Source organism: Pipistrellus kuhlii, unplaced genomic scaffold (assembly GCF_014108245.1).
Source record: "Pipistrellus kuhlii isolate mPipKuh1 unplaced genomic scaffold, mPipKuh1.p scaffold_m20_p_15, whole genome shotgun sequence".
Taxonomy (NCBI): Eukaryota; Metazoa; Chordata; class Mammalia; order Chiroptera; family Vespertilionidae; genus Pipistrellus; species Pipistrellus kuhlii.
The window spans coordinates 21,796,265-21,811,323 of NW_023425460.1; the positions used below are offsets into that span (position 1 = coordinate 21,796,265).

The 15,059-nt window shown below is 41.4% G+C and overlaps 2 protein-coding genes across 3 annotated transcripts in view; both read left to right on the forward strand.

Annotated features, from left to right (window-relative positions):
• The first annotated feature begins 3,719 nt into the window (after window positions 1–3,719).
• Window positions 3,720–8,910, forward strand: LOC118718957 (mannose-binding protein C). Of its 2 annotated transcripts, none has more exons than XM_036437972.2 (6): window positions 3,720–3,843; window positions 4,442–4,530; window positions 5,143–5,326; window positions 5,978–6,094; window positions 7,408–7,476; window positions 8,243–8,910. In XM_036437972.2, exons 2-6 carry the CDS (start codon window positions 4,519–4,521, stop codon window positions 8,614–8,616), a joined length of 756 nt encoding a protein of 251 aa, XP_036293865.2. In that variant the 5' UTR covers window positions 3,720–3,843; window positions 4,442–4,518; the 3' UTR covers window positions 8,617–8,910. The 2 variants fall into 2 exon arrangements, with proteins under 2 accessions (XP_036293865.2, XP_045437828.1); XM_045581872.1 differs by having other exon boundaries at window positions 3,722–3,839.
• Window positions 3,737–15,059, forward strand: part of LOC118718953 (mannose-binding protein C) — a 35,739-nt gene continuing 24,416 nt past the window's right edge. Inside the window, exon 1 of the mRNA XM_036437969.2 lies at window positions 3,737–3,843. The gene's annotated coding sequence lies outside the window, so the exon portion shown is untranslated. The remainder of the gene's footprint in view (window positions 3,844–15,059) is intronic.

Sequence of the window (15,059 nt, forward strand, 5' to 3'; positions counted from 1 at the left end):
AGTTACAGAATTGCCTCGGCTTCTCTACAGCATCCTGTACAGCACAGACATCCATTTCTTAAAACTTCCTCCCCAAATCACCTAACACAAGGCCAAATCCCCCCAAAATTCCTCCTAATAATCTGTTCCTGAGGAATCATATGGTCCACCATTGTATGCAATATCATGTATATAATAAGTATCACATTTATAAAAACTAAAAGGAAGTAAATCAACTTTCTTTGGCTTTAAGCATGTTCCCGGTGGTCTTTGCCTGGAGGGCACTGACATTTCCCATTTACTGTCATCATCGCACTGTCAGCATCCCTGTGGGAAAGATAATGAGGTTCAAACTCTTTTTCTTATAAGTGTAAAAACTGAGGCACACAGGACAGAGGACTTGTCTAAACTCACAGTTATGAGCCCAAAGCAAGTCTTCTGATTCTAAATCTGCCTCCCAAAAGGGGCCACCCAAATACACTGCTTCCCAAGAAGACTATTGAGCGGTCACCCTAGAAGCAATGAAGGCCCTGGCATGGTTGGCTGCTTGCACTCTGAGTGTGGACCAGACAGGGCATTCCATGGCACAACCAAGTCAGTGGGATCCTGGTTCACAAATGAAGAAATTGAGGAACAGTTGGAGGTAGAACTTGGCCAACGACCCACAGCTGCAAAGTACAGAGCTTGGACTCCAGCCCCAATGAGAGGAAAGGGGGTGCAGAGGGTCAGGCAGTCCATCTACAGGTCAGAAAGGCAGCACCTCTGAAACCCCTTGAGGTGAGGTGGATTTGGGTGGAGGTACCAAGTGAAGGCAATTCTGGGAAGCACCTAATTCCAGAACAAATGCACACAGTGGCCTTACCTGTGATGCGGAGTGAAGAGTGGGTAATCAGGGGCTGGTGCATATGGAGAGGGTTCTTTCATGATGGGAAAGGCCTGCAGGTGACTCTAGGGAGCAGAAGGGGCTCAGAGATGGGAAATACCCAGAGCAGTAGCTCATCGCTTCCCAGTCTGATTCCAGGAAATGCCAGGGTCTGGAGGGCAGCTTCCTGACCTCTGGACTGTGTTTGTTCAATAAAAACAAACTCAGTGATCAAAGGCAGCACCTCCAACATGGTTCAGTTACCTGATTTCACTTCCTGCCACTCTGGGGCAGGAGCCATAGGAAGGTTTGGCTGCTAAAGAGTAGGCAAGAGGGATGAACAAGTTCCATGTAGGCCCTGGATCGCCTGGTGTCAGTCATATGCTTTTGGCATGCGATTCTCTACCATCTGAGGCATTTTTTAGGTTCCAGGACAGATCAGTAGGAAGTAAGGAAATCAGGCCCTTCACAAGCCCAGGGAAGTCTAATTGGAAGGGTTCTAGCAGGGGATCTCATACATCCACATTCCTTCTGGTATTTGAGGACTCTAGAGTATCCCACCACATGGCTCTGCAAAATCTGTATGAAGGTCCCAGGTTGACTCCCCTCATCACCCCAAACTAACATCACATTTTGTGACAGCTCTATTAGAAATGTTGTGTAGAATTAATTCCATTGTGCTTTATAAAATTGTTCTTCCATTCCATCTAGATTGTCTCTCTTGACCACCATCACATGGTTCAAGCCATTGACCCACAAGATATTTATTATTTCTGCTGAGATTGTTATTTGCCCTTTATTTCCTATCTCAGTTGAATGGTACCCAAATATTCATGTTAGAAACTTATGAGTCCATAGAAATTCCTTCTTCTTGTATACCATTTACATCCAATTAATTCCCAAGTTCCCTCAAATGATCCTCGTACATGATTTCAAAGGTGTTCACCTTCTCGACCTCACTGTCATCCTAATTCTGGCCACCAACATCAGCTGCTTAAGTGATACAAAATATCTCCTTGCAAGTTGCATGTTTTTTTGTTTCTTTTTTCCATACCTGCTCCCCTCCAATCCTTCTTCACATTTTAGTCGGAATGAGCTTTGAAAATTTAAATCTGGTCAACTCTTATGAAATTCTTCTAATGATCATTTGGAGGAGGTCCACAGTTTTATAAAAGTTATAATCGTGTTGTTAATCTCTCACCACCTGGATTTCACTATGTAAGCCCAGTCAGACCAAAGAGTATTATCATTGGGAACCTGACCTCCTTTGTCTCATTTTCAAGCCATTGAGCAGACTATTCACAGTGTGAAGCATGGACCAAGCTCTAAAGACGGTAAGAATCATCTTTGCAACTTTTGAAACTTCCTGGAGAGTCCCTCTGGGAACTTTTTAAAAATAATAATATTAGTGTCCCGTACAAAAGGGAAAAAAATAGTAAAGAGAGGTCTTATGTACCTTACATCCATTATTCACCAATGATAGGATATGACATATCACAACGCAAGTATCAAAACAAAGAAATTGGCACTGGAACCATACAACAAGATGCACATCTTATTTGGATTTAACCATTATTTACCTCTATGCTTTTTTTTTCTTGGTGTCTAGTCCTATAAGATTTACTTCACAATCACTGGTTAGTGTAATCACCACAATTAAGATACAGAACTATTCCATCGGCCCCAATGAAAATTGTCCATGCTACACCATTAGAGCCATATCCTCCCTGTAATCCTGATTCCTGCCAACTGCTGATCTGTCCCCTATTATTGCAATTTTATCATTTCAGGTAAGCTATATAAAAAGAACGTACAGTTTGTAAATGTTTGATATTATATTTCTTTTCCTCGCATAATGCCTTTGAGATTTAAACTATTTTATGTGTCAATAGTCTGTTGTTTTTCCTGTAAGTTTTCCTCAGTTTATATTTCCTTTCACTTGTTGAAGAACAATTGGATTATTTCTAGTGATTTTGGCTGTTAGAAATGAAGCTACTTCCCAGACAATGTGGTTCAGTGGTTGAGCATTGATCTATGCACTAAGAAATTACCAGTTCGATTTTGGTGAGGGCACATGCCTGGGTTTTGTGCTGGATTCCCAGCAGAGAGCATGCAAGAGGCAGCCGCTAATTGTTGATATTTATGTTTCTCTATCATTGAGATTTATCTCTCTCTCTCTCTCTCTCTCTCTCTCTCTCTCTCTCTCTCTCTCTCCCTCTCTCTTTCTCTCTCTCTCTCTCTCCTTCTTCTATCTCTCTAAAAAAAAAAAACAATTTTAAAGCACATATTTTATAAAATGAAGCTTCCAAAATGTGGTAATTACATAGAATGGAATAATTCAGTCTTAAAAAGGAAGAAAATTCTGATATATGCTGCAACATAGAAGACATTACGCTAAGTAAAATAAGCCAGTCACCAAAGGACAAATATCATATGATCCCACTAATATAAGGTACCTAAAATAGACAAATTCATAGAGATAAAAAGTAGAACAGTAGTAATCAGGGGTTACTGAGGGATGTGAGAGGGGAGTGGAAATTATTACTCAATGAGTATGGACTTTTGGTCAGGGATGATGAAAAAGTTCTGGAGATGATTAGTGGGGATGGTTTCACAACAATATAAATGTACTTAATGCTGATAAATTATCACCTAATAATGTTCACCATGGCAAATATGATGTTATGTGTATTTTACCACAATAAATAATAGATGGAAATTTGAAGGATAATGTATGTATTAATAGTGATAAAGCAAACAGCTGCTGAACTTTGTGCCAGAACCCCCTGGCCAATGCTAGGAGTTTAGTGCAGTCCCAAGAAGAGTTGTTTATTAATCTGAGGTTGAAGGCCAGGCCAACCTGTGAGTCTCAGTTCATAAGGCTGATTGGGCCCTGCAGTTGCCCAGGCAGCCTCCTTCCTTACCCTGAGGCATCTACCAGAGCCCCAGCTGCAGGGCAATCTTCCTCATCTTTGCATTCCTTCTCTGCACAAGCCCAGTAAGTCCTTTTATGCTGAATGGGTCTATGGTCCTGGAACTGTCTAGGGACTTGACCTTGGAGGCCTACAGGAAGGCTTCTGAGGGGTGGAATGGGGAGATGGCCAGCAGAAATCTCGCAGGGATGTCTCTTTGCTTTTACCGGGCACCTGTGGCTTTCTGGATTTACCTGACCATTTGCAGAAATGACATTGACTTCTTTTCCAGAGAAAGCCATAAAGAAATAGAATCACAAAGCTAGTAAGTTGAGGTTTACTGGGAAATGACAGGTTTTTTTTTATTTAATATATTTTATTGATTTTTTTACAGAGAGGAAGAGAGAGGGATAGAGAGTCAGAAACATTGATGAGAGAGAAACATTGATCAGCTGTCTCCTACACACACTCCACCAGGGATGTGCCTGCAACCAAGGTACATGCCCTTGACCGGAATCGAACCTGGAATCCTTCAGTCCACAGGCTGACAGTCTATCCACTGAGCCAAACTAGTATCAGCAAATGACAGTTTTGAAAGAGAGCTTTGGAGGTCCAGATGAAATGCTAAGATTAAGAAATAGAAAGGGGAGTCAAGGGAGGTGGTAATTGCCAGTGTTTTTTTCCACAGAACACAGAACATTTCTGCCGGGAGCAAGAGAGGAATCTGGCAGCCTGCTAGCATTAAGAGAGTGAGACATTTCCAAAATGCTACCCCTGGTAAGTCTCTCCTGCAGTAGGAAATAGAACTTCCCTATGAAGCAAAGGCAAGTGAATTCTGAGTTAGTGACTAGCAGGGACTATTCCTCTCTGGATTACCAGCCTCAGTTTAGTGCCTGGCATTAAGTCAGTGTTAACTAATTGGACCTGAGGGGCAATGGTCTGCCTAGATATGAGGATGGGATGCAGGTGGCAGATGGGCCCAAATGGGAAAAGTGGGGTGAGCAAGAGCTCCTACAGATTCCTGGGTCTCCATTCATTTCCACCCCTTAAGCCAATAAGCATGGGTGTGCTGGAAGTGGATCTCCTAAAGGGTATGGAGAGTATATGCACAGCCTTCTAATGATAAAACCAGAGGCCTAGGCCATTTGGGATCCCACCTAGGGACCTCACTGCATGTTATTTCTACCCATGTTAAAGTACTAATCATAAAACATCCAAAGGAAGATTTACTTTTCAACAACCCCAGTCTGGAGGCAGCAATGGGTGAGCCACCTATCTCTACATCATCTCTGCCCAATACAAGTTATAGGACAGTGGGAATGTTTGGTACATGCATGTTGACTAACTGTACACCATGAGGTAATCTTCCTTGACTTTTCACACACCAAGGTGAGGACCATGTCTCTGTTTCTGTCGCTCTCTCTCCTTCTTCTGAGTGTGGTGATAACAACTTATTCAGCAATAGAACCTGATGAGAGCCTTCCAAAAACCTGCCCTGTGGTCACCTGCGCTTCTCCAGGCTTGCCAGGCAGAGATGGGCGTGATGGCCTCAAGGGAGAAAAAGGAGAACCAGGTAGAGCTTGGGCTATTCTTTCTCTGTGAATCTATACTTACCAGACAAAACTGCCTGGGGATGTAAGAGCAATGTCCAATTCATATGGGTTGTATTTCTCTCAAATATATAACACACTGTTTGGCCAGATTATTATGATCTCTGAACATAATAATCTGGCCACTCATTAAATATATGTTAGAGGCATGATGCATGAATTTGTGCATGGGTGGGGTCCAGCCAGCCTGGCCATGGTGAGGTTACATGGGCGGTTGGCCGGCCTGCCTGCTGGTTGAACTCCTGGTCAAGGGGACAATTTGCATATTAGCCTTTTATTATATACAATATACACTGAGTGGCCAGATTCTTATGCATTTAGAGATCATAATAATCTGGCCACTCAGTGTACAATTCAAAACAAATACAGCTCTGACTCTGGCAACACAGGAGTTGGTGACATGTGGTTGTCCTGCTTGCTCCGGGAGTGGCCCACATGGCAGGCCATCCCGAGGGACCTGGGAAGATTTTCTTCTCTGGGTCAGTGGAAGTAGTGATTTAGAAAGCTGGTCCTAGATGAATGTCTCTTTTCTCCTAGGAAAAGATTAAACATCAAACTCTGGGAGAAATAGAGCAAACACAGAGACACTAATTTCTGTTTCCTCCTTCCCATAGGCCAAGGGCCCAGCGGCATTCAAGGTCCCCCTGGAAAGTTGGGGCCTCAAGGACTTCCAGGATTCCCTGGGCCTCCAGGAAGTAGGGGCCAAAAAGGAGACCCTGGAGTATGTCCAAGTAAGAAGCTAACCTCAACCAGGTCTAGGCTGAGGGCCTTATTACAGGGTCCTGGAATTTGGAGAACCAGTTGGGAGGTACCACTTCTGCTGCTTCATGGAAAGATGACCAACTCAGCTTCCTGACCCAGCATGCTCAGCCCTTACTTAGAGTCTAAGGGGATCTCTGAGTATTAACTTATAGACCCTTCAGAGCCATTCCTTCACCAGGCTCTCCCTGAAGTAGCTGGGCCCTGGCTTTCCTTTAGCTACCACAATGTGAGGCTCTGGTCCAAAAGGGAGAAAGTGGACTATGTGTGTGTTGGGCTTACTATCTCTATTTTCACAAGCAGTATACACATGGCATGTCAGTTATCTCTTACTTCAAGAGAAGCAAACAAAAAACACAACCATTTATTTAAATCATGATTCTGTGGATCTGCCAACTGCTTTTGCTGCTGATCTCAGTGTCTGTGGTGACCGATGGTCTCACTTATATATCTGCCTGTTGTTTAGTTGTCAGCTGGAGTGTGGAGTGTAATTGACCCACAGGTATTCCATCCTCCAATAATCTAGCCCGGCTTGTTCACATAGAGGTAATTACAAAATACCCAATAGCAGAAAGAGTAGAAGCTTTAAGACCTTCTGAAGGCTCAGAAAACGTACATTATTGCTTCTGTCACCTTCTGTTGTCAAAGCAAGTCACAGGGCCAGCAGGGTTCAAGGAATGGGGAAATAGACTCCATTTCTTAAACAGACAAGCTGTACCATATGGAGGCCATTTTGCCATCTTTGACACACAGCCTGCCTTATGCCTTCCTCCTTAAATAATGTGCAATTCACAAAAATCTTTGTTTACTGAATAAACTCTGAGAAAAAAACAAAGACAAAACATTAAAGCAATAAAAACAAAATCTTCCTAAAGACAAAATCTGTAATCTTTTTAGATTCACCAGCACATAATAATTCCCAGAGATTTACTTTTCATTCATAATGGCGTCATTTATTTAAAAAGAAAATAGTGAATAGCTTAGCATATGGAGTGCTATCATGCTAGGTTATCTGGGAGTGCATATATGTCCATGTATGTGTGCATGTGTGTAAAGTGTCTAAATACTTTCAATAGATGAGGAGTGATGTTTTGGGCGGGATGGCAATACAGGTACTTTTACATCACTTCTTCTTAATATTTTTATTTTCTTTCAAAGAGCAAGCATTAATGTATAAGAAAATTATATATATATATGTATTTTTGATTTTGAAAATTACCCTACCCAGTTATAACTCTGAAATCCCTTCCCAACAATGTTTTTTCACTTTGTTTACATTTTCTAGAGTGTGATGATGACCAGGCTGTTTTAGAAAGAGAAGCTCTGCGCTCAGAATTGGATCGTGTCAAAAAGTGTAAGCCTTTTCTCTCATGTTTTAGTTTAGGAAGGTGCACAGTATTTGTTAAATACAAGTAATTTTCTAGTACCCATGTAAGTGTCCCTCGGGATCTGATCTCATGAAATCCTTCGAAACTTTTAGTAGAAATGGAGGCAAAGAGAAATCGGATAACTTGCTCAAAGGCACAGACCTAGTAAGTGTCAGAGGGAGTTTATAAATTGAAGCCAGTCTGACACCAGAAACACCACCTTCTCCCCTTCTCCCCTTTCTCCCCACTTCAACCCCCATTCCATACTTTCTACTAACTGTGTGTATGTGTGCTACTGAAAACTGGACCTAAGCCTCTTTCTCTTTGTGATGTTGATATTGAGACCTGACAATGGGGCCTAACCTGCTTCTTTGTGCCCTGCTGGCCTGAAGCAAATGTTCACAGACATTTTTCTATCTTCTCCAGTGAGAATACTGGGGTAAAATACACAATTACCAATTACATGTGTTCTAGAACTCTTGTCCAAAAGGACAAAGGCCTTTGATCCAGTCTGTTTTCAAGTTAGGTTTGCCTACTTAAATTTTAATCTCAGATAAAAAATAATATTTTTCAGGATAAGTATGTCCTCAAAATATTTGTGGGAATATACATATAATAAAAACATTCATTGTTTATCTGAAATTAAAATTTAACTGGACATGCCGGTATTTCATATGATAATTCTCTAGAAGCCTTTATCCAGAAAACTACCTAAAGACAAGCCAGTGTCATCCCCATGTTTTTTTGTTTCAGGGCTGACCTTTGCTCTGGGCAAAAAAGTTGGAAGGAAGTTGTACTTGACCAATGGTCAAAGGATGACCTTTGACAGTGTGAAGGCAGAGTGCTCCCATTTCCAGGCCTCCATGGCAGTCCCCATGAATGCTGAAGAGAACGAGGCCATCCTGTATGTCACCAAAGGAGATGCCTTCTTGGGCATCACAGACAAGGAGAAAGAAGGCCATTTTGTGGATCTGACAGGAAGGCCTGTGACCTACCAAAATTGGAATGCTCATGAGCCCAACAATGACAACTCTGGGGAAGATTGTGTGATAATCCTTCCTAAAGGCAAGTGGAATGACATCAGCTGCTCATCCTCCTATTTGGCAGTTTGCGAGTTCCCTGTCTGAGGAAGCCTGGCCCTCAGGCCCTTCTGTCCCTGGACCTCATCTCAGGCCCACTTTCTGCTTTGAAAGATAATACTATGCCAATTTATTCATACCCAGTACTGATGCTCCCCTTTGTGGGGAATTGCAGAAAATAAGAATGGACTGAAAGATGGGATGTGGAAGAGAGAAGAAACTGGTGAGGGGGTATAGTGAGAGTTTCTGATTCAAACTCAATCACTGATAACAACAAAATTGTAAAAGTAATAGTAAATAGCAGCAGCAATAGAAGTACTGATATTTTTAATGTTTCCTATGAACCAGATCCTATAGTATGCATTTTATATTGAGTAGTGTTAACTTGCTAAGATGTAAAAATAAAATATTATTATAAATACCTGTGACCTGTCGAGTCTCCCCTTCTCTTTGGGTAGAGGGATCCATTAATGACATCCCCAGCCTAACGCCATAGCTTTTTGGCTAGTTTCAGATATTAAGAGGCTCTATTTAGTTGCTTTTTTCTGCACTATATTTTCTTTTCTTTTTAATGAGATACTCAACTATGTAAAGAACATAGATTTCAAGTTAATTAATGAATTCTACTAGATCAAGATACAGGAAATTTCTAACATCCTAGATGCCTCTTCATAACCTCTCCTAGTTGATATGCACATGGTAAATACTATGCTGACCTCTATTACCATACATTAATCTGATCTATTTAAGAATTTTACGAATATCTTACTAATTATGATCTATTTATAGAACTAACATACATACATACTGTTTTATGTTTTGCTTATTTTATTCAGAATTTGGTCTGTAAAATTCATTCATGCTGTTACATTGTCACAAATGATTTTTCATTTTCTTTGCCATCTAGGGTTCCACTATAAGAATATCTCTCAGTTTATCCATTCTATTTTTAATAGACTGTTCAGCTGCTTATAATTTTCAATTTTTGACCATTAAGAAAATTCACGAAAATTTTTACACTTGTCTTTTGATAGACATGCACTAATTTCTCTTGGTTATATAATGAGGAGTAGAATTGGTAGCTCATGGTGGAAGTTTCTGTTTAGCTTTAGTAGGGACCACCAGATATCCAAAGTGATCAAATGAATTTATGCTCTCACCAGTAATGTGTGCCAGTTCTAGTTGCTCTACCTACTTGTAAAGAATTAATTTTTTTAGTCCTTCTAATTTTAGTCATTCCTGTGAGTGTAAGTACCTCATGATGGCTTTACTCTCCATTTCTATGACATGTGACAATGTTGAACACTTCTTTATAGGCTATTGGCTACTTGGACATCTTTTATGAAGTACTTATCCAAGTCTTTTGTATTTTGTTTAAATTTAGTAGTCAATATCTTTCTTATTGATTTGTAAGAGCATCTTATATGTGACTGAAATAGAGTAGTGCATTTTTGAACTGTTAAAAAGAAGAAGAAAAAAAGAATCTAGGGCATATTATGTCATAAAATTTATGACACTTACTATGGCAAATACTGACTTGAATTGGGCAGCACAAAACCAAAAGCAATTAGGAGCACTCTGCTAACAGAAGCTAGAGTCCATGTTTTCACAGAGAACATGGGGAAGCAAAGCAAATAAATTATTGATTAGCTAGCGCTTAAGCAGTGCCATATTTGGGAAAGCCCCACTGGCAGTTTGTCATTGGTCATTCTTAGGTTTCATTTCCTGGGATCAAGGGCAGTGACTTAGGCTTAGGTTTCCATTTGCTAATGTAGGCTACCAAATCATTCCAGCCACCTCAGTCTAATGGCCTCCTTGCTTAATCACTTTATCAGTAGTTAGAAAAACTAAAAACCATTTTGTTTCCATTAAAATCCTACATGGAACACAACATACAAGAGGTTAAAGAGCAATTTTATCAGAAAATATTTCTTTCTGTGTCTCTAACAGTTCAAAATCCATAGCTTTATACAACAAGACAGTGCTCTGATAAATTTTTAAAATGTTGAAATGTAAGGTTATTAATGTTGGCTATAGTGTGGTTGGGTTTCTGCATTCAATTTCCTTTTTTATACCTAGCTGTGGTTGCACAATATCAGAATAATGAGTGACATGGTTACACATTCTTTAAATGACAGTTGGGTGCAAGATGCATTCTGGGGATTTTCTTATTTCAACTAGCTTTTCAACTCAAACAAATACCCTAGGCCACATCTGGCCCTGGCTCCAGGGAAGAGGAAGCACAGCCTGCCATCTGGGCAACAACAAGCATTTTTCTGCAGTGGAAGGCCTGTTAGCAGTCTAGGAGCTATTTTCTGCCTCCAAGTGATAGTTAGCTTGTGACAATGATAGATCTGCACAAACAGATGCAGTAGTGACTTAGGAGTACAATTTTGGCCCCCCACACCTAATAGGAACCAATATACCTGTTTTTCTTTAAAGAATTCATTGTGATTTGTTTCTAGTATCTTAAGATCCATTTATTGATAGTAAAATTTGTGTTAAAGTACACATGACACAATATACCATCTTAACTATTTTTAAGTGCACAGTTCAGTAATATGAAAGACTTGCAACATTACTAATCATCAGGGAGATGCAAATCCTTAAGATGTCACCCACACCTGTTACCATGGCTGTTATCAAAATACCAAAAGTAAATAAGCATTGGAGAGGATATAGAGAAAAGAGAAACTTTGTAGGCTATCTGTGGAAATGTAAATCAATACAGATAATCTGGAAAACAGTATGGCTGTTCCTGAAGGAATTTTAAGCTGAACTACCATATGATCCAGCAATTTCACACTGGGGTATATTTCCAAAGAAATTGAAATATCAAAAAGATATCTGTACCTCCATGTTCATTGCAACATTATTCACAGTATTCAAGATGTGGAAAAACCATAAATCTGTCTGTCAACTGAAAATTTGACTTTAAAAATGTAAAATACACACAAGGATCTTATTCAGCCTTAAAAAAAGAATCATAAAATCTTGCTATTTAAAAACTAGTATAGCTTATAACAACAGCTTCTGGGTCTCCACAAAGGACATGTGAGTTGCAAGAATTATCACATCTTGAGAAGTCCAAAGCTATGTCTCCCAAACTGATATTTTTAATGCATTCTGCCCTCCTGAGTCAGAGGCAGTCCAAAATTAGAGGTCATTTTTACCACATGCAATATTCCTAAGTAACACAGCTGACATTCCACTTTTATCAGGTTTCCAGGCAAATAGAACTAGAAAGTTAGTCCAAGGTAAAATTTCATAGAAGAATGGGTTTTGTTAAACCTGTACTCAACACAGTGCCACTTCAAAAATCAGTATTCACAGACTCTTCCTCAAGAAAAAGGAATTCAAACAAAACAAATGGAAAAATGACATATGAGGATAAAAACATGTTATTGTTTCATCTGACTCTTGGGATCATGACAAGGACAGGCACAGGCAGCCATGAAGTAGGCTAACATGGGCTCCCCTAGCCTTAACATGAGCTCCGCAAAGAGCTTTAGTGCACTGAACTGACATGTACACCAGACGGAGAGAGGAACCCACCGGGCTGAATTTCTAAAGTACCCAGGGTAGCAAAGGACTTCCTAGGTGGTGACACGTTTCTGACAAGTTCAAATGCACAGGGAAACCTATGGAAATAATTTTGTTCTCAGTTTCACACAAAGACATGGTCACCTAGCAACCCAAGCGAATGGGTTGACTGTGTCCAAGTCGGTAAATTTTTGTTCACACTGCATGTGTGTGCTAATGTTATTTTTTCTTAGTTTTATAGCCTTTATATATTTTAGAAAATAAATTCTAACCCCACGTTTGCAGGCAAGGAGTGGTTCCCTGCATCCCTGAAGTGGTTTTAAAAGAAAAGTTGACTATGATATCATCTACTTTAGTTTTTAATAATAATTATTATTGTCCTAGCACCTGTTATACAGTGGCTTCCAATAAGTAATTTGTAGAAGGAGTGAACTGGGATGGGTATGTTTGACATCTCATTCAGCCCTTGGCTAACTGCAATTCTTTGTTTGGTCAGTAGATGGCAGAGCGGACCAGTAAATGATCTTTGGGACCTTAGGAAGCCTGCAGAGCAAATTTCTCAAAACTCTAGGCCCACAACAAATATTTTTTGCAGCTCAGCCAATATAATGATATGTGAGACATATTTTAATAAATATTTTATAACTTAATTGTTACAATATTCTATTATACATAATTATTAATAGCTAGAGGCCTGAAGCACAAAATTCATGCAAGAATAGTCCTTCCTTCCCCATCTACGGGCAATGGCTTACCCCTGGCACTGGGACCTGGGCTTCCCTCACAGCCCTGGCTTCATCTGGAAGGATGGTCTAATTAGCATATTACCGTTTTATTATTATAGATGAACTACGATAATCCTTTTGCCTTTATTTCCCTTATGTGCCTTACATGCAGGCACACCATTTCTCTCCACTAATACTAACAGCCTCCCCTGGGCCCTTCTAGCAGAGAGCATCTTCCTTAGCCCCTCCCACATCCGTTCCACTGCCCACTCACTCTCTTTCAGGCTCTGTACCTTCCTGTCCAGGACAGTCTTCCCTGCATCCCCAACTTCCTTGTCTACAGAAGTGGTTTGTTTGGGTCTGGCCAGGTTCCCAAGGCCTAAGTCGTGTATTAGTCATCACAGGCTGCCTTAGCAAGACACTCCGCAATGGGTGGGTTAAACAGCAGGTATTTGTTTCCTTATTGTTCTGGATGCTAGAAGTCCAAGATCAAAGTTCCCGCAGGGGTGACCTCTCTCCCTTCCGCCTCTCACTGAGTCCTCCGAGGGTTTTTCTGTGTCTGTGTGTATGTGTGTGTGTGCACCAAGTAAGAGTCTCTGGTGTCTCTTTCTCTTCATATAAGGACACCCACTCTATCACATTGGGCCCATCCTTATGACTCACTTATTCATAATTACCCTCTTTAAGGCCTCTCACGTTATATAAGTCACATTGGGAGGTAAGACTTCAACATTTGAATTTAGTTGAGGGGGAAGGTTGGCAAATTTCAGTCTCTAACCGTGGGTGTCTTAAAGCTCCAATAAATGGGTAGAGGGAAGCCCACAGGCAGTCAGCCCAGCGCCAGCCAGGTCCAGCCTTCTGCCCACTTAGCTCTCAGCCTCTCCCATGAGCTTGGCTGGAGGAATCCCTGATCCGACCTATGTCCACAAAGGGAACACACAGGGTTTTGTGGACTTGCCATGTACATGGACACAAGGACACGCCTACTGTGACAGTTACCAAAGAGCTCTGGACTATACCTTTACTCTTCAGTATATGCTGCTCAACTACAGAAGTCCTGTAAGCATTTCTTCTGTAAACTGAGTGCCATAGGCTTTCACATTAGAGGGCACTAGAGAGCTGCTGCTGGAGAAAGGGAGCTCCTGCAGTTTGTGGAGACAGCTGGTGTGTGAGCCTTGTGCATGGAGAACATCCCTTGCCCAGCCACAGCCCCAAGGCGCTGTCCCTGGAGGAGTTGGCAAGTGTGCCCCCTTGGCCTGGTGTGATACAACCTCCCAGCAGCCCTCTTGATAGGAAAATCCAGCCTGAAGCCTTCCTGCCTGCACCTCTGCCCTCATTTCCTTTGCTGCCTCACCCTGCCCCCCCTCCCCCAGAAGCTCTCCCAACAGGAACATAAGCTTTGTGTCTACAACACACGTGCCCACTCGCTGCCCAGCAGAGCAGCCGCCAGCTCTGGCTGGCCTCCATGCCTGTGTTCCAGAAAGTTCATTCCTCTGTTCCATGACTGCAGAGTGGCTCCGGATGGCCGGCCAGCACCGTTCTCTGCCATCCCCTGGGTGCAACTCTGCCTTCCCCAATGAAGTGTGAGCCTCAGAGAGTTCTTGTATCCTCTACTTACCTTTTATCATAACCTAACCGTTCTTTATACTGAACTTCCCCTAGTTACCTCCTCTGGGTGTCTGTCTCATGATTGGCTCCTGGCTGCCAGCTCATCCTTAGGTCACCTAGAAGCTTTCCAAATGTCACCTCATTAACAACAAAGACAGTTTCTCTTTAATCTCTTAGGAAATTCCAAAAGTTTTAGCAGCTCTGAACAAGGAATGGGACAAAGAACAAATAGTGTATTTCTTATTATAAATCATAGGATCACAGCTCATTATTTAAGTTGTTAAGTTACGCCATTCATTTTAATATGTCTAGTTTAACACTTTGATGCCACCTGTTATTTGAGGAATATGACAGTGCTTTCACTTATTTCCTGATAGATATTGATTATGCTTATTTTAAATGATTAGTCAGTCCTTTCTAATGATTCTGCATTAGTTGATGTTTATTTCTGGCCCCGTGACCTTGTGGTGATGGAGGTACCCTCTCAGCCCTCTCCTAGTCTCATCTGTGAGCTCCTCCTCTTTGGGGTGTCGGGCCTAACTGGGTAATTCTGCCAGGCCCTGCTGTGCACCCCACGCAGTGAGATAAATAAGGGCAGAGGATGACCCCCAACAA

What these genes read in the sequence shown, in the direction of transcription:
- LOC118718957 (XM_036437972.2), top strand. An exon ending in GGGAGAAAAAGGAGAACCAG is followed by an intron (nt 5,327 to 5,977) that starts GTAGAGCTTGGG and finishes TCCTTCCCATAG; the next exon opens with GCCAAGGGCCCAGCGGCATT. An exon ending in ATTGGATCGTGTCAAAAAGT is followed by an intron (nt 7,477 to 8,242) that starts GTAAGCCTTTTC and finishes TTTTTGTTTCAG; the next exon opens with GGCTGACCTTTGCTCTGGGC.